Source organism: Pipra filicauda, unplaced genomic scaffold (genome assembly GCF_003945595.2).
Source record: "Pipra filicauda isolate LSUMZ 115617 unplaced genomic scaffold, ASM394559v2 scaffold207_size1410395_pilon, whole genome shotgun sequence".
Classification (NCBI taxonomy): Eukaryota; Metazoa; Chordata; class Aves; order Passeriformes; family Pipridae; genus Pipra; species Pipra filicauda.
Window position 1 is genome coordinate 348,053 of NW_024104318.1, and position 22,482 is coordinate 370,534.

General features: G+C 41.0%; 1 protein-coding gene across 5 annotated transcripts in view; it reads left to right on the forward strand.

Moving 5' to 3' along the window:
• Nucleotides 1-5,404: 5,404 nt before the first annotated feature.
• Nucleotides 5,405-22,482, forward strand: part of DLG5 (discs large MAGUK scaffold protein 5) — a 105,167-nt gene continuing 88,089 nt past the window's right edge. For 3 of the 5 annotated variants that reach the window (XM_027723981.2, XM_027723983.2, XM_027723984.2), the window contains exon 1: nt 5,406-6,347. In XM_027723981.2, the coding sequence (XP_027579782.1) occupies nt 6,047-6,347 (301 nt within the window). In that variant the 5' untranslated portion in view covers nt 5,406-6,046. Of the gene's footprint in view, nt 6,348-22,482 lie in introns of all 5 variants that reach the window. The other 2 variants (XM_027723982.2, XM_027723985.2) reach the window with 1 other exon arrangement.

The window sequence follows — 22,482 nt, forward strand, 5'->3', positions numbered from 1 at the left end:
GAGCTCTAATCTTACCTTGGTGATTACTTGTATTTTTCATATAGCTGTCTTGGATATTGCATAACCTTCCTTCCCAGGATCCACACAGTGTTGTCACCTTCTACTAACTTACTGTAAATCTCTCAATATTTTTCTCTAAATCTGTAGTTGCTTGAATCATATGATTACATGAGAAGCTTAGCTTTCGTTACAAAACCGTTTCTAGCATACATGACTGCCAATGAAGCTTGAAGACCCGTATCCTAAGGGCTCCACAAAAAAAAAAAGGCACATGAAATGTCTCCCATGCATTTAAAAATAACAGAAAAAAAAATCCTAATTCTAAACAAAATCCTCCATTTTTGACCATTAGAATTTCTGATTGGTTCAAATTGATGATTTTTGAGGAGGGGATTTATCAGCAAACCTACAGCAGTAGAGCTGCTGCTGTGACTCGGGCAGCAGTAAGCAGGCACAGCAGAGGAGGAAGTGCTTGAGAAGGAGTGACAGGTATTTTTACATGGTAGACTTTTGTCCTGTGAAGATTCCTATCAAAATGAGTATAAGAAGCCTGTTCTAAAATCTAGATGTTCCTGAAGGGTGTCTTATCAGAAAATACCAAGCTAAAATAATATGATAGTGTCAGTCAATATGTGGATGAGTGATGCAGAATATAAATCTCATCGCCTAGAGGCTTTTGGAAGCATAGATTTTGCAAGACAGAAGAACAGTCACTGGGTGCAGTCCCTGTTATTGCAGGTGCAACATTTTATACTATCTTATTGAAATCCATCTTGAAAACAGGAAGGCTCTTCTTTCTCTTTTTCTCTGCTTTTTTCTCCTCTTCTTTCTCTCTCTTCTGCTCTCCCCTTTCCCTTTTTTGCTTGATCATCATGCTGTTCAGTCTTCTTGGTTTCAGTCTGAAGTTCTGTGATCTGTATGGAAGATAGACTTTTAAAGTGCTGGATTACGTGACTTTGAATCTCTTTTTAGTTCCTACTGTGAATTACGACACAACGCTGTATTTCAGGAAATGTGTTGTTTGCATACACAAACATGATGATTATTGCATATTAAAAAAGGTGCATTGACAGTTACAGGAAGAAAATCTTGTACAGAGGTTGAATCCTGTTCTTGCTGGTTTTGATTCTGATCTTAATATTTTCAAAGGTTTGCATGTTTGCTTTTTTAAAATACACTGCAGTTAATATTGTGGAATTTGGGGGATTTCATATACTTCACAGGGTTATAGACACTTATAAGAAAAGCAGTCTTCACCTGCAGGAGTGAGGCTTGCTGAAACCTAATGCTTTCGTTGAAGATGATCCTGTCCTCCCAACAGAAAATTCTACAAGATGGGAACTCAGTGCTTTGCTGCCCCCCATCTTGAATCTACAGAGGGAGGTTATCTCAGAGGCAGATACACCAAGCAGATAACTTGATTCTTCTAATTCTGATCTCTGCTTTAGAAAATCAGTTCCAAGGTCTGATAGCTTCTTAAGCCTCACATGTTCTATCTATATTTGAAAGGCTTTATTTCTGCATGGCAACACTTGTGTGTTTCTCCTTTTCTTTCTGAAAAGCAGGTACAAAATTGGCTAAAAATAAACTTCAATTTTTGCCTCCATGTCCCCATCTTGTCTCCCAAATCTTTCTCCCAAATATTTCATAGGCATAGTTATTGCTAGCCTAATACTCTTTTTCAGATAGTCAATAGTTTTTTTCTAATGCCCAAAGCATACATCCTCAATAGCCTGGTTTCCAATTCTAAAAAAAAATAAAAAAAATTGAAAGCTTTTCCACGGCTTGTAAAAATCTACTGATCTTCTTCTGTTAGTTTGTCAAATTGTGGTTTAAATCCAATTTTACACAAGTATCCATGGCATCCTTTGTCAGAGCTCCATATTTAATTAAATTTTTTAAATCCTTCCTTTCATTTGGTTTAAACAAACAAACAAAAAACTTGCCTTCATTTTGGTACTCTGATAAACACCTGGTTGATTCTTGCACAGCCTGTCCAAGTTGTAGACTTGAATTAATTTCAAGGATCTGTCTTTGATTAACTTAGATTTTAGTTCTGAAAACTTATTCCACAGATATATTCATTTTCTAAAAACTTGGCAGAGGAACCAAAGGGTTTTGCCTATTTATTTTTTTTTTCTATGGGGGGTTGGGGAGAAAGGAATGAATTGAAAACTGTGTTTGCTTCTTTGTATGGCAGTGGAGTTGTACATTCTGCAGTATTGTAGTGATCTGAATTTGGGTTACTTTTTAAAGTTTTGGCATAATAAATTTGCATCCATTTCACAGCTTGAGTCTTCAAAATATGCCTAAATCTTATGAAGACTTCCCCTGAACTTTCTGGAGAAGGTCTATACTGAGTCAAGTAATTGCGGTGACAGTAAGGTCCCTCTCTTATACAGGCAAGTGGCTGCCACCGGACTCAGGGAAGAGACATTTATCTGTACCATAAGAAATTTATCTGATTTTTTCAGAGCAAAGACAACTTGCCATTTGCAAGAAAAACAGAGCGTAGGAGACTCAGGTATGTCAAAAAGATAGAAACTGCATTGCTAGGAAGAAAGAAACCTGGTACAACAGGGATTTACCTACTATCTGGCACTACAATGGCAACTATCTGGAACAATGGCAACAGGAGATGTGAATCTGCAAGCAAAAGGAGAGGCAGGCACTGCAGGAGAAGACGGATGTTTTATTTGGAAGAGAAGGCAAAGGACTAAAGCAAAGGCAAGACTAAGTAGAGTCCAGGGTAAACACTTGCCAAGGCCCACCTCCCTCTAGATTTTCAAATGGGACTCAAGATAGCTGAGTTATGCCCTGCCTGAACGATGCCATGCCTGTGTTACTGCAATGCCTGGAGAAAGGCACCTATCAAGAGTGCCAAATCAGGCAGAGGAGAGAAAGCAAGATTGTCTTTATTATTTCAAATAGCAGAGGACTGCTGCATAGACCTGAATTCCGGCTCTTATCATAATAACTCGTAATGAAAGTTGATGGTTTGTCTCCTTTCCTTCACAGGAAACTCTATAAGCACATGCACAACAAAACATCATATTTAAAGGACTGTTGAGATTAGACAGTCTTAAAAACTAGCACAACCTTGAATAATTTTCAGTGTTGTTGGGCATTTGCCTTCCAGAAGCTGTCCCTTGTGTGGTGCCTTGCCCTGTGTCCTGTGGCGGGCCCAGAGGTGCCCTGCCCTCACACTGTCTGGGAGGGTTGTGCTTTGGCTGCACACTGGGTGACAGGAGGCGAGTTTCACTTCTTACCCATAGTTTTTGACTCTGTTCTGTTTCAGCTTTGTTTTGCTGAGGTGAAACAAATAAGTAATGCATACTAGTGTTAACCAGTACTTCGGGAATGCACAATCACTTTACTGGCTAAACTTTGCCCAACTTACTGGAGAGAAATAGGCAGATTTTCTGATAAATTTAAATAGTCTAGATAGAACACAGTTTGCAGGAGTTTGCAACAGTAATAATTATGCAAAAAAGCTAATCTCTGTACTTTGTGTAGCAAAGAAAGTTGCTGAGAAAGCAATGGATTGAAAGTTAAAAGAAGTGAATCTATAAGAGCATTAAATAACCGTGAATGGACCAAATATGGAAAAATGTGTTTCAAAATCACCCCATACCTTCCAGTATTGTTGTAAATAATGACTTTTAAGGCTGAGAAAAATCCCTAAGTCCTCTTATTCTTTGCCTTCGCTAGTAGTAGTAGAATGCATAGCACAGTTATGTACATAACTCAAGGCTGTTTTTACGTATGAGAGAAATCATCATCTGTTCAACTACATAAAGTGACTTGAAACTTAGTTCAGCACCTAAATTCTCCAAATGGGTGTGTTAACAGAAGATTTTAGGCAACAATGGCTTCCCCTTGTACTCATTGTGTCCAGCTCTCTAGACACTAAATAAAGGATATGGTTGTTCGGACAGTAAGCTGTCAGATAATTTTGGTTCCTATTTGATGTAATGGGGCTAACCCCACTACCAGTAATGCTCTTTCAGTGTCACTGAAACGTATAAAAAGTGAATTTAAGATGTGTTATAGGTTATAAATCTGAGAGGTGAATTTTTCTTTCACTGTAAGAAAAAACGGAGTTGGAATGGGAGGGGAGAAGGGGAGGTCGGTAGCTTTACAAAAGATGTAGCCAGCCGAAGCTACATTTCTAGCTAATGGCCCATGCGAAGGCTGGAGTGAGGGGGAGAAGGAGTTTGACATCTGGGGAGAGCTGGCCGCCCGGGACGGAGGACAGGTCAGACCGCGGAGTGCTCTCGCCGGGACGGAGACAGGGACTGTATCCGAGCATTTCTGGAGGAAAAGCCTGGGAGCCAGTCTTTCTGGTTCTCTCGTCCTGGTGAGGTCTGACCACTGGCCTTGTGCCGCCACTGCCTCGTGACTCCAGCCGAGACCTACTGGTTTGGGGGGGTTTTGTTGTCGTTTGTTGTTTTTTTTTGTTTTGTTTTTGTTTGGTTTTGGTTTTTGTTTGTTTGTTTGTTTGTTTTGTGTTTTTTTCTAGGATTACTGTCTAGTTTTTTGTGTTCTGTTACTGTTTTTGCCAACATACATATATCTTTTAATAAAGGGTTGTTATTTCTTCTGTTTTTTTCCACACTTCCTCGATTAAAGCCCCTTAATTTTGAATTTACAATTGCTGATAGAGAAGTTTGGTCTATCTCATAACTCATCCTCCTTAGCAAACTTTCCAGTCTCTTCAGACTGAAACAAGATGATAACTGCTTGTGGTCATTCTGCAGTCTATTCCCCTAGCTGTTTGCAAATTAAGGTAACATTTGGTGCAAGTGATGTTGGCAGCCTGTTTACCTTCAGATAGAAAAGTTGTTATTCTCCTATTTCTTTGCTAATCAATTGCATCCTCCTGCTACTGCTGATTACAAACACATCTGTAGTCTATTTGTAAATTACCTGGTCTCTAGTTATTCACGACACGCTGATGAAACTACATTTAAAGCAGAGATGAGCCAACACACGTTACTAACGTTTCGATATCGTTTGAAAACTTTCAGTTTTGCAAATTCTAATGGACAAAGCTCCAAGCGGTCTGTGGCTATTTTGATGTTTAGCTTTTCCCGGCGTAGGGCGAAACAAATCTCGACGACTGAAGCCGCCGCCCGGTGCCTACCCCGGCCCCGCCAGCACCTCAACAGGCGGCCGCTCTCGCACCCGGGAGAGGGCAGCGGCTCGGCCTTTGTCTCGCCGCCGAGACACCCGGGCCAAGCACCCCGTGCGGCCCCGGCGGAGCCCCGCGGGGAGGAGCGGCAGAACCTCCCGCAGGCCGCGCCGTAGCGGGGGGGGCGCGGGTCCTTCCCCCGGCCCGCCCCGCTCCGCTCGGGGGCCGGCGGGGCGGCCCTGACTGACGGCCGGGGGGCGGCGGCCGAGCCGGGCCGGGGAAGCGGCGGTCGCGGCGGCGCTTGGGCGGGGGGGCGATGCGCTGCCGCAGCCCCAGCCCCGTGCCGGCGCAGACGGCAGCTTTGTGCAGCCAATATGGCTGCGTGCGCCCGCCGATGAAAGGAGGCGCCTGGAGCTGAGCCCGTCTCCCCGCACCCCCTCCCGGCCGCGCGGCTGCGGCGAGCGCCGGAGAGAAGTTGTCTGGGCTGCCCCGCGGGGGGTGCGGGGCGCCGGGAGGCGGCGGCGCTGCCCGCGGCTCCTGCTGCCGGCGGTCCCTTCCCGGGGGCAGGGGAGAGGAGGAGGAGGAGAAGTTGTTTCGCCGCCTAGGGGGGCGGAAAGGAGGCGAGCGGGGCGCCAGCCGGAGGAGGAAGAGCAGCAGCCCCTAACGGCAGCTCGCCCCCCGCCTGCTGGAGGAGGAAGAGGCGAGACCGAAGCCGCCCTCGGCCCAGGTCCTGCCCCAGCTCCGCGCCTCCTCCCCGGACGAAGTTTCGCCGGGGGCCGCTGCGGGGGCGTCGGAGGAGGGCGGCCGGCGGCGGCCGCCCCGCCTCGGCCCGCACCTCCCCGGGGGCGGCGGTGGCGGAGCGGCGGGGCCGGGGGCGGGCGAAGTTTGGCCGGCGGCGGCCCTGCCGCGGCCATGGAGCCGAAGCACAAGGAGCTGCTCGTCCAGTGCCGGCAGAGCCTGGCGCAGGCCATGACCGAAGTGGACAAGGTGGTGGAGCTGCTGGAGGCCGCCGGCGCCCTCGGCCCCCGCGACCTGCGCGACCTGGAGGCGGCGGGCGGCGGGAAGGCCGAGCTGCTCATCGCCCTGCTGCTGGCCAAGGAGCGGGACCACTTCCAGGACCTGCGGGTGGCCCTGGAGAAGACGCAGCCCCACCTGCTCTCCATCCTCTACCTGAACGGCGCGGCGGGGGCACCGGCCGCGGCCGAGACGGCGGGTGAGCGGGGCCGAGGGCGCGGGGCGGGAGGAGGAGGAGGAGCGGGAGGGCAGCGGCTGCCCCCGCCCACCCCCGCCGGGGCAGCGCGGGCCCCTCGGGGCCCCCCGCCCGAAGGTGGGAAGGGAGCGGGCGGGGGTCCCCTCTTTCCGGTGGGGGTAGAACTCTCCCGTGTTTGCACTTCGGCTCTCGGTGCTTGTTTTGTGCTCCCGACGCTTTTGGTCTCTCTCCTGGCGGGCGCGCTGGTGCTGGTCTCCGAGCGGTGCCGCGGATGCTGCGCGCTGCCCCTCGGAGAGGCCACCCCTGCCTGGTTCGCGCGGCTGCTCCCGTTCCCTGGAGTCGGGTGCCGGCTGGGGGCTCGGGAAAACAGTATCCGAAGGAGCTTTTCTTTTCTGAACTCCTCGGGTCCGCCGGTGGTGTCATACAGTCACTTCTGGACCGGGCAAAACTGAAAGTCCCCGCTGCAGCCCGTCTGCCGGAGTAGGCTGGCTGGTGGAGCTCCAACAGATGTGCGTTTGAGTAAATAGTGTAACTTTTTTTCTCTGGACAGCCATCTATATGTTTGAGGCTATATTGTAACGCTTCTCGGTGGTTAGAATAGGAAACCCGCTGATTTAGTTGCAAATCCAGACGAGAAGAATTTGGGTGTAAACCACCTCCTTAAGTAAGTTGGGTTTTGATCCATAAGTCTGCCCCTATTCTCCCCCTGCCAAAACGAGTCACAGCTTACTTTAATGTGCACAAAACCAAGCTTTAAAATAATAATAATAATAAATAATAGGTAATACTTAAGGCCTTGCAAATGCAGCTGTGTTTCTAGATGAGAAATTGAAGTAAGCGGTAATTCTCAGTGATGTGTTCTCCATGAGGTATTCTCATCCAGTGTGACCAAGTTGACTGATTCAAAAAGGTGGGTTCTCTTTTTGGTGGTGTCACTGGTTTTGGGATTTGCGGGCTGCTACCTGTTTACGTAAGGAACTGCATTGGGAGGGCTTCCTGACTCTTATAAACCATACCGTTTCTTTAAGAAAATAAAGCTCTCTAAGAGCTGCTTCTCTCTGGAAAATAGTGCTTGCATGTGCAGTTGTGCTGTGTACCCTTATTTGAATTATGCTGTGGATGCTAGAAGTTTCATAAACACAAATGTGTGAGGGTCTTATGTTTTGTTTTAGATCAGTGTAGTATTCTAATGAATGTATGGTAGGACCCCACAAGATGGGGAAAAATGGACTGAACAATAGACCTCAACACTTGTAACATTATGTGTTCTGACATCAATGGGAGATGAGGGCACTCACTGCCTTTCAGTGATGGTTTTGTATGGTTAGAGTAATGCTCATTCTTGTCTTGTTGAGAAGATACATTAATGGTACTGGGCTACTGACATTCCCCAACCTTAAAAACAAAGTTGTAAAACGTGAATGGCAGGAACAAACAAAGTAGATGTTGGATGTAGTCATGCTCTTCATTTTTAAAATGCGAGTTGGAATTGCAAAATGTCTTGCAACACTGAGTTCTTGAGTGAAAAGTACTTTGATTGGCAAAATTACCTATATCCTCTGACTGAACGTGTTCAGGAGGCTAATCTGAGTTAAATTAACAGCTGTGTGGGGAAAGATGTTCCTTTGATATGATGGGTTTTAAAGTGTTATTGCTTTCATTTATCAGTGGTAATAAAGAGCTAACTTTGAGAGTTATGGATTTGTTTTCCTTATGATAAACATGCTTAAAAATTAGTTCACAGGAGATTGCTAACAGCGAGCTTTAAGAATAAACCATAGAAAGATAAAGGGCCTGAGCCTTCAAAGCCTGCTGTATATATTCCCACATTACTCCCCTGAGGAGGTCTTACGGTAATTAGTTGTGAGACTGCTTGTGTGCCCACTGAACACCTCTGATAATTCGTGGCTTATGTGTGAGTTTGTCCTGGATGTGTTGTGCAAAGAGTTAATGTTTGAGGGTAACTGTGGTAGAAAGGTTCATGTTTGAACCTGTGTCCAGATGTAATTGTATTTTATTCTAATATCTCCCTGTAGGAAGTCTGACCACCCATCTTCTCTTCTGCCATTTGGGAGTTTTACTCCTTTTCACTGGGGATATTGTAGATGGATGAGGCAAGTCACTTTTTAGTTTTTGGGTATAACAGTAAAATATAAATGTGGTAGCATGAACTGTTGGATTCTGTATTTAAAATACTGAAGGGAAACAGTCCATATTATGTAAAATGCCTCTATTCTTACAGGCAAAAAATATTTATCTTAAACATCCCTTTGATTGAACCTATATAGCTGAATTAGTTTTTTACATTACCATTAGCATATGTAAAAATGACAGTTTACAATGGTACACTTAATTTTAGAATTGTTTGGAAGAAGAGGCTAGTACAATGTATATCCCCTGAATGCTTGTTGATTAAAATTATTTGTAATCAATAACTTCTTGTAGTGGTGTTTGTTAATTTCTTTTTTTCCAGTGTACTGCTGTTGTGAGGGAAGTGAGAAGGTAATTGCAATGTAATTTTGTTTAAAGTTAGAGAATTTGGCTTACAGTCTGCTCGCTACAGTAGGATGAGTGTTTCTCCGTGCATTTTAATGTGTGCTATATGTACCATTACTTTGTGTTTTCTTTCTTCTCGTCTTAAGTATTGCCTCCTTTTGTACTTTAAAGGCGATGTGCGAACTCGGATGGAAACTGAGGTTGTTATTTATACCAGCAGTTCTTGTGACTGGCTGGACAATGTAGAGCTGACACTTTTATAAGTATTTATCTGTGCCACATGGGGGGAAGTAAACAACTGATCTGACTGCTCAAGGGAAATAACTGGGGTCCTGGTAGCTGCTGAAATACTTTCACTCTGTCTTTACTTTACAAAGATTTTTTTTTTCATCTTTATAGAGTTTCCACCAGTTCAGTCCCAGTTAAATATATTTATCTTCTGTAGTGGCTTCTAATTGCTGATTTAAAACCTGAAACTGTATAGTAGTTAGTTTCTCCAATGAAATGTATATTTTTAAGTTGGTTTTGTTTATGAAGTTTGTTTATATATGCCTAACAGTGTTAGTAAGCTGAGTGCAAAATGTAACAGAAACTACTTTCTGTGGAAGCAGAAGCTAAAGTGAGTGCGATTTGTTCTGTTTCACTTAGTTGAGTTTAGAGACTTCACTTCTTCCTTGAGTAAAACCTTTGATTACTACATTGCATTCTTTGTAAATATTTGTCAGAAATTGGCTTTGCCCATGTGAGAGTGACTGCTTGGCTGATTAAAATCTCCTAGTATTTTGCCCAGGGACTAATTCTTCAAGTAGTGTGCCAAGTGTTTTTGTTTGTTTATTTGGGAGTGAACTGATGGATTACCATTAAATAATTGATTTGACCAATGACCTCCATCATGCATCTGAGAAATCCTTCATCCTGATAGAATAACCTGTCCTTTGTAATGTGAAAATAAATGGCTTCTGAGCATTCAGTTGTCTCTTAGATATCTTGCTATCCAGGTAATATTTCATTTGTACTATTGATATAATGTGAATTTTGTGGTATGAAAAGTGTTCAAGACAAAAATACAATGGAACATACTTCATTGTGACAAGTACTAATAAGATGTTTTTTTCTTTAAATGTAATTATAAGGCCAGAACAGAAATCTAAGGAAACTATGTAGTCTTTAGACTGCTTTAGATAATACAGAACTTTATACTTACATTTTTGTGATACTAAAAAGATGAGAAAAAAGCAGGTTTGGTTGTTGACTTTGGAATTTGTTTTTGAGATGAGCTTTTGGGGCTACAAAAGTGCTCCCAGTGCTTTATCTTCAAACTAAGTAGACTGCTGAACTCAAAAAGCTTCATTTCTGCTTTCACAGATGTTAAAATTTTAGGTTCACAGTTTCCTTTTGTATTAGCAGTTGATCTTCTGCTTTTCTGTACCTACCCCTACAGCTGTAGTCAGTGAGTATGTCTCTGTAAGCTTAACTGTAACATGCTGGCTTTTTTACTGTAAAGATTTAGCACCATTTTGGATATTAAAAGCAGAGTGTGTTAGGCTTTAGAGGTGTTTTAAAGTTCAAAATTGGTTACATATTTAAAAAGATCTTTAAAGGGGCAGGGAGGAAGGAAAGAAAGAAAATTGTTTGTAGATTGACTTTGGAAGTTTTTCTTCTGTTATTTATTAAGACTTCTTTTTCTAACTGTGTTTGGTCAGATATCATATTAATTTCCAGTTCAAAAAGTAAATGTGGGCATCTATAAGAGTAGGAAAAAGAGTTCTGAGTTTTTCCTCTTTTTAGAGGGATTATCTTAACTTCCTCCTCCCTCTGCTTTAAATGTAAAAAAACAGAGCTAGTTGTTTCAGACAATAAGGGATTTGAAGTCACAAAGTTTACTTTTAAAAATTGGAAAGTCGTTCAGCGTATTTAAAACAAACCCAAAAGGCAAGCTCAGTAAGTATGAATTTAGGAGATGTAGAGCTGGGACCCACTTCTCTGGCAGCACCAAGGAGACCCACAAGAAATGCAGTAATTCTAGAGTTGTCCCTGAAAAGCTGGGAGCAGGGCTGCTTGATGCTGGGACCTCTGCCTTGCGCCCCCTCTTCCCTGTCCCTCCCAAAGTGTTGAGTGATCCCCACAAAACATTGGCTGGTGACTGGCGAGAGGAGCTCGTGAGCAGGAATGAGAATTTGTGGTAGGTAGGAGCCGAGAGACTGGAGGAAGGGTGTGAGATGGGGAGGCGGGATGTGGTCTCCTGTAGGAGCATGTGAGAGTAAAGGGGGGCTCAGGAAGCTGTGGGGTGAGGTAAGGGGAGAAGACAGTACAAGTGCTCGGAGATGAGAATTAGTGCTTTAAGTGTTCATTCCCTGGGAAAGGAGAGAGGGAGAATGAGAAGAAATTGTAAAAGCATAATTTACTGACTCAAGGACTGAACTGACAATTTTGCAATTAAGTACAATTTACACTCCCATCGCTGAAAATTGAAGAGTGGGAGAAGTAGAGCAGTGTGTCTGGGTTTTCCCAGACCTGTTATTAGTTCCCAGGGTAGCTTCACAAGCCTTGTTACAGGATTTCTTAAGTCGTACTGATGAAAAAGCAGGCAGGGTTCAGAAGTCACATTAGGAGAAGTACAGTCTTCAGCAGCCCTGAGCAGTAATTAAACTCGATAAAATACCCAGTGGTAGTTTTGCAGTACCTGTGTCTTCTGATGATCTCAGATTTTTGGTATCTCTTGGAATTGCCAGGCTAAAAAAATACAGGAAGATTCTGGCAAGTGTCCGGATGGGTATTCCCAATGAAATGTCTAATAGTAGTCAGTGAATGGAAGTAGGCTCTCAATTCCAAAGAAGGAAATGTGTGTTGTAGTAGTTCATAAATCCCAAGGGTGGTAGTTCTTAATTACATTTTTGCTGTGCTCAGGGAGGAGGGTGGAAAGAAAACTGGACACAGAAAACTGGGGCCATTATTTTCATGAGAGTAAAATGAATAAAAACCATTTTTTTGTATTGGTGCATACAGTTGTCAAGTTGCTTTGGACACATGCAGGACTTGGTATCTTACGAAATTAGGCACGATTAATAAGAAAAGCTAACAGCTTTCTGTAAGTTGTTCCTTATTTATTTGTTAAAACCTAACAAGATTGCCTGGCTCTTGGATTTCAGATCTTTGGCTTGTTTTAATGACCTTTCCCAGTCTCAGTGTTATCTTGCACCTCTAACTAGTCTTGGTTTTTCTGAGGTTTTTTAGGACCCCTCATCACAGCTGCCACATGGGTAGTGACTTTGGGTTTTCAAGTTCTCTTAGCAACTTGCAATTTGAGCCAAGTATTCTTTTTTCCCCTTTGCCGCTTGCTTTTGCAACTTTCTGGTTTTTTTACATTTATTTCTTTCTTTTTGCTTCTTAGCTTTCCGTGCTGCTGTTACCTGTTATTTCAATTATTATTTTCTAGCATTAAAATTCCTTATTCAAAAACCTAGTGATTAGTATGATATCAAGTAAATCTTGATAAATTGATTGTAACAATTCTTACTCTGTAAAAATCTCGAGGCCAGAGGTTTCATCTTTCAGAGCTGTTCAGTCCTGGGCTGGTTTTGGCTGGGGTTAAACCACAATAAGTCCCCAGTATATTTTGGGTGTTACAGGGTGAAGCAATAGCTCCTCTTGGTTTTATTTCGTATGAAGAATCTTAAAATGCTGTACATATAATAATGTTAAAACGTTTCTTTATGTAAAATGTTCATAGTATTGATGGAGATAGAAAAAAACATGTTAGTGCATATAACTTTGTATGAAAAGAGCTATAGTAGTGAAGTTGAGATATCTAGACTTCCAAATTATGTTGGGTAGTCAATGCTGAAACATTATTTGTGACCTTCGAGATGCAAGTCATTGACTGCTTTTTTGTGAACGGTGGTAATTTAGTACTGAATCATTCTGATGTAGGAGCTAGAAAGGTCACAGTGACTGAGCTTTGGCTTGAGGCTAACCAGTGCTTTTCTAATGAAAGCATAAAAGAAGGATGCTGTTCCCTGAAGAGTCCAGTGTTGTTAGTGCATCTTGAATGTTGGAGCCTGGCTCTTCCCAAAGGGCTGTATTTTGGAGCTCTCAGTGTTACTCTGGTATATTAATTCTTGTCAATGGAAGACACAATTACTAAATTATTGACGGAGGTCTATGGTGCCGTAGCTTAGAAACCAGTTCAAAATACCTAGTGCACAGTGTTTGATGTGTAATAGGTATGTTTATATGCTTGTCATGGGTTGTGGTGCACTGGCAGATGTGTTGATGATGGGATAATACCAGCATCCCCTGATGTTGTAGCTAACAAGTCAGGTTAAATTTGGCAACTCCTGTTGTAAGGTGTTGTGCAAGAGTCTGATCTCCATGGGGCACCCTATGCAGGCTTCAGAAGGTGGTGGCAGCAGATGTGGTACCTGGAATTGAGGGCTGCTGGCCACTTGGGGGGAACACTGAAGGATGTTTTTCTTGACTATGTATGATTACTGGGCAATACAGAATAACCTGCTACAACTGAAAGGCCCCTCTTATCCAAACTAGTGTCAGAGGAAGTTAAGAGCAGCCTATTTTGTATATATAGTGCCACCTTCTTCTTGCTGACAGCTTCCAAAACCTCTAATTTCACAGTTTGTGGGTTGAACTGCTCAGCAGCTTGCTTTTTCACAGCATTAACAAGTTTGTTCTGGAGAGCTGCTCTTTGTATTTGAGAAAATCATAATTTTTTTCTAGTTGGCTGATGAAGGAATTGTATTTTAAATAGGCCATATCACCCTGATTAAGATTTTCAGAGCTGCGACTGACCTGTAGCTGGAGAGAGCAAGGAAGCAAGAATGCAAAATCATTAAGTGTTTCAGCTGGAGAGTTGGGGGGTTTGGGTAAAGAGGGTTGTAAACTTTTTATATAGTTGACAATTTATTATGTATTTGGATGATAAACCAAAAAACTCTCGTCTTCCCCACCTTGAAACCCTGAAAGCCAATTTTTTTAAAACTTACTTCTAAATTAGCTTTCCTAAAACTCTAGTTGGGAGCATTCACACTTACGATATTAATGCCTGGTGACAACTTTCTTGCCTCTTGTGCCTCATCTCCTTTCACTTTGGCTTTTTATTCTACCTGCACGTAATTGCTGATTCACGAACATGCTTATTATTCACGCACTTACCTTCCAGCATGTGAGTAATCCCCATTTATATGCATCAGGTTAGGCATGTGCAAAAGTTGGCAGAGTCCAGGCCTTGCATACTAAGCTCTTTGGATTAGACAATATCTACAGTAAAGTACTGCTTGTGCCTCAGAAAGTGAGGCTGATGGCTGTTTGCTTCTCAGTAGTGCTCAAAATGGAGTTTGTGTGGGAAAAGATACCTGTGGTGTAGGAAGAGAGGTATTTTCCTTGATGACAGATATAAAATGTAGTTGGAATTCTGGACTCACTCAGCATAAGTGAGCTATGTTCTTTGGATGCTGCTGCACCAAAATCCTTTTTCAAGTATATTCCTGTTTTATGAGACAGACCAGCCAACAAGTCTGTTGGTTTTCTTGAAAATTGTTTTCTTTAAAAGCATCTGAACTTTTGGATTGAGGAAATAAAGCTGGTGTAGAAAATATCAAAATTACCAAGTACAGCTGCCTAAATCATTACATAGATGTTCATGTTTTATTTTACTAAGTATGAAACTGTATCTTCTTTACTGTTTCTGTTTCTTGTTTGTGTTTGGTTTTCTTGTAGATAGCTTTCTCCTGTTGCATGATTCTGTGGAAAAATCACTCTAGGGAGAGTTTTGAGTCTTGGGTAACCATGTGATCTTGCTCTTTTTGGAGCACTTATATAATTTGAGGTTGCCTTCCACAATTATGATCTTCTTGCAGAAGGATGGGTTGATTGAGTTATTGGGAGTTCTTCAACTAGAAGTTGACAGAAGATTGACAGATTTTTTTCTTTTAATGACTTCTTTTGGGAAATCTTGTTATGCAGTTTTAAAGTTCTCTTAAACACTTAATGCATGGTCTTGTGAGCATTTGCAGTGGTTTTTAAGAAGGTCTACTTCGCATTTTAGATGATTATGATGTGATTTTTAGGTGGCATGCAAGTGTGTGTTTGTTTAAATAATCTATTACTAACTTCACTTCTCAGTCTTTAAAATAGTCATGAATGTCCAGTCTGGTTTTTCCTTTCTGAGACTGATATTATTTGAGAGCTCGCTTAACCTTTAATTGAAGATAGGGTGTGTTGAATTTTTAACAGATTTGCTTTTTCAGTTTGTTAAAGGCCCTTTGACTTCAGTAGGTGTGGCTAAAATTAATATAAAAAGCCAAGATCTGAAAGAAAAACAAAACGAATAAAAACTAAGGAAAAGAATCCCAACAAACAAAAAAAGCCTTAAACAACAGTAGGCTTTCCCTTACAATTGATCAACTGTTTTTTGTTGTCAGCTGCTCCATCAGGGACTTCTGGAGCAGGGGTAGACTCAGAATGAATACTGTAGGTGTACCTGAATTTTAGTAATAATAAAATCACAAAATGCAGTACTAAACCCACTCAAGATCACAGAAGAGGTATTCTCAAGAGGGCTTTCACTTTCGATTATATTATTTTCACCTTGAAGTGTTGGTATTTTTCCCTCCATTTTAATAAAAGCATAACTTTCTTGTTCAGCCCCTTTTCTGCTTTCTCTGGCATTGGACCTTGGGATGCTCAGATTGCCTAGTTTTTTCCTCTCTATTTAGATGTACTGCCACAGCTTTCCTTTGCTGCTCTGACACTGCATAAACAGTACTTTCTTTTTGAGGTTTTTGAGACTTCTAGTATCCATTAGGGCATATTAGGAAAGGACACTTTTTGTAAGTTGCATTGACTCCTTTAGGTTAAGGGTCTGATTAGTTTGCCTTAATGGGTTAACCCCCCTTCCTTTCCTGCTGAGTAACACAAGGCTGACTTAGGTATAGACTGCAGACATGAACTTTGAGATATATAGTGAGTTACTTTTCTAAATCACTGGCCTTGAAAATGTGTAGGCCAGCACTTTGAGGTATACTACATTAGCTCATGTTTCTAATATATTCATTTTTTACCCTGGTTCATGAACCTGTCTTGTTTTTCTGGCATCTTTGCAGTAGTCAGGAATATTTTGTGGGCTGCCTTGCTGCAAGTGTCAGAGCAGTGTTTTGACTGAGCAGAACATTGCTTGGTAACACTGAGAAGTGGTTTCAGATACTAAGGACAGAGATACTTTCTGCCTTGGGATTTTAGGACGTGGTTAGGACATCAGGAGTATTGTTACTAATATGAAAATCAGTAAAAACAGGCAAGAAATATTTGGCTGTCAGGGCTGGTGGCAGTCCTGTTCTTTACAGCATTGTTCGGCTGAAACCGGTGTGTAATGTGTGCTGGACTGGAAGAAAACACAATGTGTAAATGCTGAGCTGTTTTTCTATCTCTGGCTGAGTTGATCTTCAGTGATATGCTGTGCATACATGACTTGCATAAAACTTCATTTGTCGGGGAGTGTTCCATTATATTTTCTAGAATGTCAAATCTCAAGTTAATTTTAGCAAATTTCCGAAGTGCTGCAAAATGCCGGGTTGTTAGTATGGTTTTGGTGCTGAACTTGTAGTATTTTGGGGCCTCTGATTCCCTTCCTGCCAGTGATAACCAGAAGGTAAAGGCAAACTGGTGGAAGTGGAAGGACTGTAGCATAGCTATTGCCTGGCTACAGTGATGAGCAGTTTGCTGCATATTCTGTGCTACACTGTGCCCTTTTGTAAGGAATTTCAGGGTGCTACACTGAGTGTTGCTCAGCACCTCTGGAAGGTTCTTTGTTTTCTTCTACAAGTCTGCACTGCAATAGTACAGTGTCAAGTTTATTGGTTTTGCTCTGAATCTGTGTAGCTTTCTCCTGAGCACATAAGCCAGATCGTATCTGAGGGTTGTAGTAGCTGATGTAGGGAATCCACATAAAAAAGTTTTGTGAATTCTTCCCATCAAATGCATTGTATGTGTACATTTGTGCGTGGAAACTTATAATAAATGCTTCTTTTGTAATGAGAAATGCTTTTTTTGGGGGGAAAAAAAAAAATCTTTATATTGAAAGTAGATGAGACTTTTAAGGACTAGCTTTCTCTTATCAAAATATTTTGATTTTTTCTTACAGTACACCCCAAAACTAAAGGCTTTGCTGAAGTATGATTGTATGCATTTGTTACTGTGTAAGACACGAACCCACAGTAATCACTGAAACCATTTTATAGGACATTGTGGTGAAATAGTAGCTTGTGAAAGATGGTAAATGTTAGGGAATAATTCCCTGGTCTTATGACAGTGAGAGAAGGTGACTTTGCATCATTGGGACTGTAGGATTTCTGACCTTGTCGATTAGATCACAAGGCCTTGGCCTTTGATGTAATTCTCACTAGTATCTGATGTGGGTAGTATCTGCATTTTGTAAGATCTGTTTCAGAAAATCACCAAAAGTGTGCTTAATTTTCTTAATAACTTCAACAGAACGTTGTTAACTTATTTAGTCAAGTCTCATTTGGCTGGCTAATCTCTGCTCTCTATTTTCTGCTGTCCTCATGTGTTTTTCAGTTTACATGTGGTGTATTGTGAAGATAGGCTTGGCTTTCCCCACTGAGCACTCAGTGTCCTTCCATGATGGTGCTGGTAGGGGACCTGTTATCTGAATGTTATCTGTATGCTTTATAGAAGTTAAACATATAAGAAAGAGTTTAATAGGACAAAAAACTCTGCATTCCCTTAAGAAATATTCTTATATTAAGGACAGCTTGTTCAGTGAGACTCAAAAAGAAGTTATACTTTTCTGTAAATTAAATAAATTTTGATTTGAAGAAACTCCATAGAACACGAATGTCTGATATTCATGTTATGAACATGTATTTTGGTTAACAAAGTTGTTTTGAGCATTTATAAATAAAGGTAATAAGTGGTGTGGCATGTTGGGAAGTGGAAATGAATCGTCTGTGTCTGGTGATCGGATTACAGGGTACACCAATGGCTAGGCATTTCCTGAAAGGATTTTTGAAATTTTTTGAAGAAATAAAACTTTTCTTGAGTTCACTTGTTATGCTGGACAGAAGTGAATTATGGAAGTTTAGTCTTTCTGCTCCAACAGGGTTTTTTTTGTTGTTTGTTTGTGGGTGTTTTAATAAGTACATCTTAAATATGTATATCAGCAACCTTCTGAACATAAAATTGGGGTTTGCTAAAATGCTTATTCCTGTCACAGGTCTTTCTGAACTTACAGGGTTTTTTTCCTTCTTTTTAAAACTCACTTCAAAGCAAATGCTCTGTGGGTTTTTTGTCTTAATTTTATATCAGCCTGGAGAACTTTACAGAATTCTTCCTAAACAGGAATTACCCGAAGACTAATTTTCATTAGCATGGATTAATTATCATAATGAAAATAATAAAATATATATATAGTTTTCCCTATAATTTTTTTTCAGATCAAGAATAAGATTTAAATAAAGTAACTTTGAGTCCTAGCAAGTTTCATTCTGTTGTCTCTGTCAGATATGGTGCGGGTCTGCATTTTTATCTGGAAGTGGCATCATGGGGAAAAGCTGTTATTCTGAGTCTCTAAGCAGCTCTAGCTCTGTGTTCATTACTAGCTTCATTAAGAGTGAACCTGCTAATGCTTAAGCTAAAAATGCTCATTTCATGTTAGTATAAAAAACAATTTCAGCTTCAAATAATATTTCTTAAAAATAGCACTTTAGAGAGAAGCTTTCTTTGCTAGCCACCTTCTGCTAATTTAATTTCAGCCATTTTGTGAATGTCTAAGCTGAACATCCAGCATTACTGATGTTAATTGCTCTACCTTAGTTTCCTATTGCAAAAATAGGGAATAAACATCGTGGAGGTAGGTGTGAGAATGTTGTTAATGGAATGATCACTTCTGAAGGACCCAGGGACTTGTGTTGTGGAGAAGAGGGAAAGCCATGTGTATTCAGAGCAGGATGTGAACAATGTATTGTTAATCAAGTATGAGCAACTAATTGCAAGGACTGCTTTCATGATGAAAATCAGGTGAAGTTCTGTAAGGGGAAAAAATATATCGTGGGCAATTATATGTGCTTGCTTAAGCCCTGAGCTTGTTGGCAGAGCTAGGTGACCTTTCGTAGGCTCGGGTTAGTAGTGGGATTTAACTCTGTTTTCAACTTGCCTTGCAAATCAGGTGTTCCATGAGCGCTGGGTCAGAGGAGAGCAACGCCAACCAGCCTGGGCATGGAGTCTTTCTGCTTTGTAGCATGGGTGAAGTGATGATGAGCTCTCTAGAGATTTAAGGCTGAGAGGTGGAGAGGGTGGCTGAGAGAAGAGAGAAAACTTGAACTTCCCTGCGATGGCAATTGTGAGCTTTTCCTAGTTGTTTGATACAAAGTCAGTTAAGTTAGCTGAGATTATCCTCACTACTAGTTAGAGTTTGGACAAAGAATTCCCTGACACATATTTTTATTTACCAGTACTGTTATAGTTGTTGCTGCTCTAGCGAAGTACACCTGGTTTTGGCATATCAGTTTGAACACAAAAGTTAAAGGTCAGGATGTTTGTTGTCTGGGACTTGGGCATGGCCGGATCTGCGGTGATTTGTAATTGAGAATGTGTATGAATACCCTTAACTCAAGTGTGTTCTTAAATTTGTCAGTTCATGGCCCTAGAGCTAAGAATCTGCCTGTGAACGTTTTACCAGGTTTGACTTCCATTACATCCATCTATTTCATGTTTGCTTTTTCAGCTCCTGTGTAAAACTCATAAAGAAAGCCCTTTGCAGGGCATGGGAGATGTAGCTGATTTCCCCAGCTTGGGTGGGATAACCATGGTAAAATGGTTAATGCAAATTTACTGTTAATCTTGGCTGCTGCTTTCAGATAAGGAAATGGTTCGTGTATGATGGTGGAATGCGAATTGACTGCATTATATGAAGACAGAATATTCCTTTTTTGCTGTACTTCAATGCTACTTGCAGATCTTAAATGGAAACTCAATAACATTTAAAATGTGCAATCTTAGTACTGTTTTCAGACACTAAGCAGAAACTGTTTGTAGGTTTCCAGTTAGTGGAAAATGTCAAACTACATGTCTTATGCCTTGCTATTGGATATTCGTCTTCAGTGCTGTTGCTGTAAGAAATTATAGGAGTATAGTTGAGTTAGAGTTGCTATACTAGGTTTAGACATAGGATTACAAAATTTGTCCTCTGAGTCTTTCACTTTCATGTGAGAAGTTGATTCTTAGATGAAACAAGGTATTTTTGTATCTTTTCTCAGTATTGGCAAAAATTGCAAATTTCCATGAATGCCTGGGTTTTAGTGACAGTAATGAGTTGAAGAAGTGTGGAGAGGGTTTCTCGTTTGGAGACTTATCTGTGCATGCTAACACCATGTCAGAGCAGATCACGTGTTACTTTTTTTCCCCCCCCTTAGAATTTATGTTCAAAATCATGTTTTTTCAACAATTAATCTCACTTAACAGCTTCAGAATGATGGTAAAATGGAGTTTTACAGTAGGAGAGGTTTGAAGCAGAAAAGGGAAGAGTTTATCTTGAAGGACAGAAATGAAGCTGGGAATGCAATGCCTACTCCAGCTCTGTTAGGCAGCGTAGCCTGCAGAAATAGGAGTGTAATTGTAATTTTTTTCAAAATTAGTGCCTTAAAATATATGATGGAAACTCAAGGTCATATTAAAGTGCTGTGACTGTATCACAGTAGCTGTGTCTTCCTGGTATATTTTGACAAAAATAGCCTACCACGCTGTACAAAGAAGAAATACAGGAAAGCCTGCAACCTCTCCTGGTGGCTTAGTGCTGATGGACTTTGTAATTACATCTGTCTATCTCCATCTGTACCCTGCTTGGCTGGAGGCTGGATTTAAGATTAATTGTATGACAGAGGATCCTGGCTTACAGCTATATCTTAATTAGAATTCACAATCCACTTTACATAAAAATATCTGAAAACTCTTTTAGAAAAGAACACTGATTATGGGGCAAACGAAAAGATTTTGATCTTTCTCTTTTCATCATTCAGGAATAGCTTAGGTACATATAAATATATTTGCATACCATCTGCTTTATTTCTCTCTTCATCTTACTCTTGGCTTCTGTCATCTTGCTTACTGCTCTTTGGCTTTTTAATTAGAAGGAAAAAGCAAGTAGAAATGACTTTTCTGTGTTCACGGTAACATTTCAAAGGTTATTGAATGCTATGAAAAGTAGTGCTGTTCTATGTTTTGAGGTTTACTGCTGTTGAACATAGCTCTAATATGAATATGCCAAATCCCTTTGTGTTGGGTGTAAAATATTTTACTTAGTGTAATAAATCACATTTTATTCTGGAAAATATAGTGTTTTGTAGAAAGACATGATTCAGTTCTTGAACTACATTACTAAGATGGAACTATTATGGTAAGGTTGTTGCATTTAACTCTTATGTTCTGGTGGTGTCCCGACTGAAATGGATCTGTTTCTAAAAGTTGTGGTTTGGAAGAATTTATTTAAATGTACAGGAGTTAACATTTACCATAGTCGGGGAACTCTCAGGATGCAATTTGGTGAAAACTAATAGAGAAATTCCATCTGCTCTAGTGATTTGTGTAAGAGGAGAAAAAGAGGGAAAATACACAGTTAAGCTTTATTTGGGTTAATTGAATGTCAAGTGTTACAATGTAACTTTAGAACTTTTTTGATGTTGGATTTTTTGTTTGTTTGCTTGGGTTTTTTTAGCTCTGTAAAAACAGTGGTTTGATCCCAAGAGATTTTTCTTCTGGTGAAATACGTTTCGATAAGATAACCTCCTTGGTCTTAAAAAAAAAGAGGGGGAAGAAAAAAAAGGAGGAAGTCCTAAAGACTTTCCTAATAGACCTTCCTTAAACAGCATCACTTAAAATGTGCAGTTGAGTTTAACAAGGTGCATAAGCATATGCTCCTCTTAAGCAAGAGACCACTTCCTGTCTTGGGTTGTATAAAGATACTGCTGCTTACATGAGTTAAGATGATTCAATATGACCCTAATGTTTTTAAACCAGTGCCTGAGTTCCTGATACAATAATTTGCAAGCAAAATTTGCTTTCTCATAGTGTGAGTTGTATTCCAGTTTGGCAGCATTTGGAAGTTAAATGCTAAGGCTTAGTGCTTCCTTGCTCTTGTTGAGGATCCTGCAGGGGAATCATCTTATATGTGATAGAAGTTGCTGGACTGAAGCAAAAGCTTGAAGAAATTTTTCAGAACTCAGGATTTCTGTGTTACTTGAAACTTTTGTGTACACAATGTACACAAGGTCTGTGTTTTGCCACAGAAGGAAAATAAAGTCAAGTAACTCTCATGTGCAGGGTAGAGTGTTGTACAGCTGTTCAGAGGTGGCCACTGTGAACCCTCAAGTCCAGGATTGCGTGAAGATCTGCCACAGGGCTGTGTGACTGTTCAGTGTAGCTGACTCAAGATAATCTCTGATTAGCAAGTGATCTGTAGCCTTAACTGCTGGAGCCATACTAAGAGTGAAGAAGAAAGAAATCTGATTTTTTTTTTACTACTGCATCATCTAAGAACTTTTCTCTTTATGTGATTAAAAGATTGGTATGGTATATGTACAGACTGGGGAATGAGATGCTGGAAAGCTGTGCCATG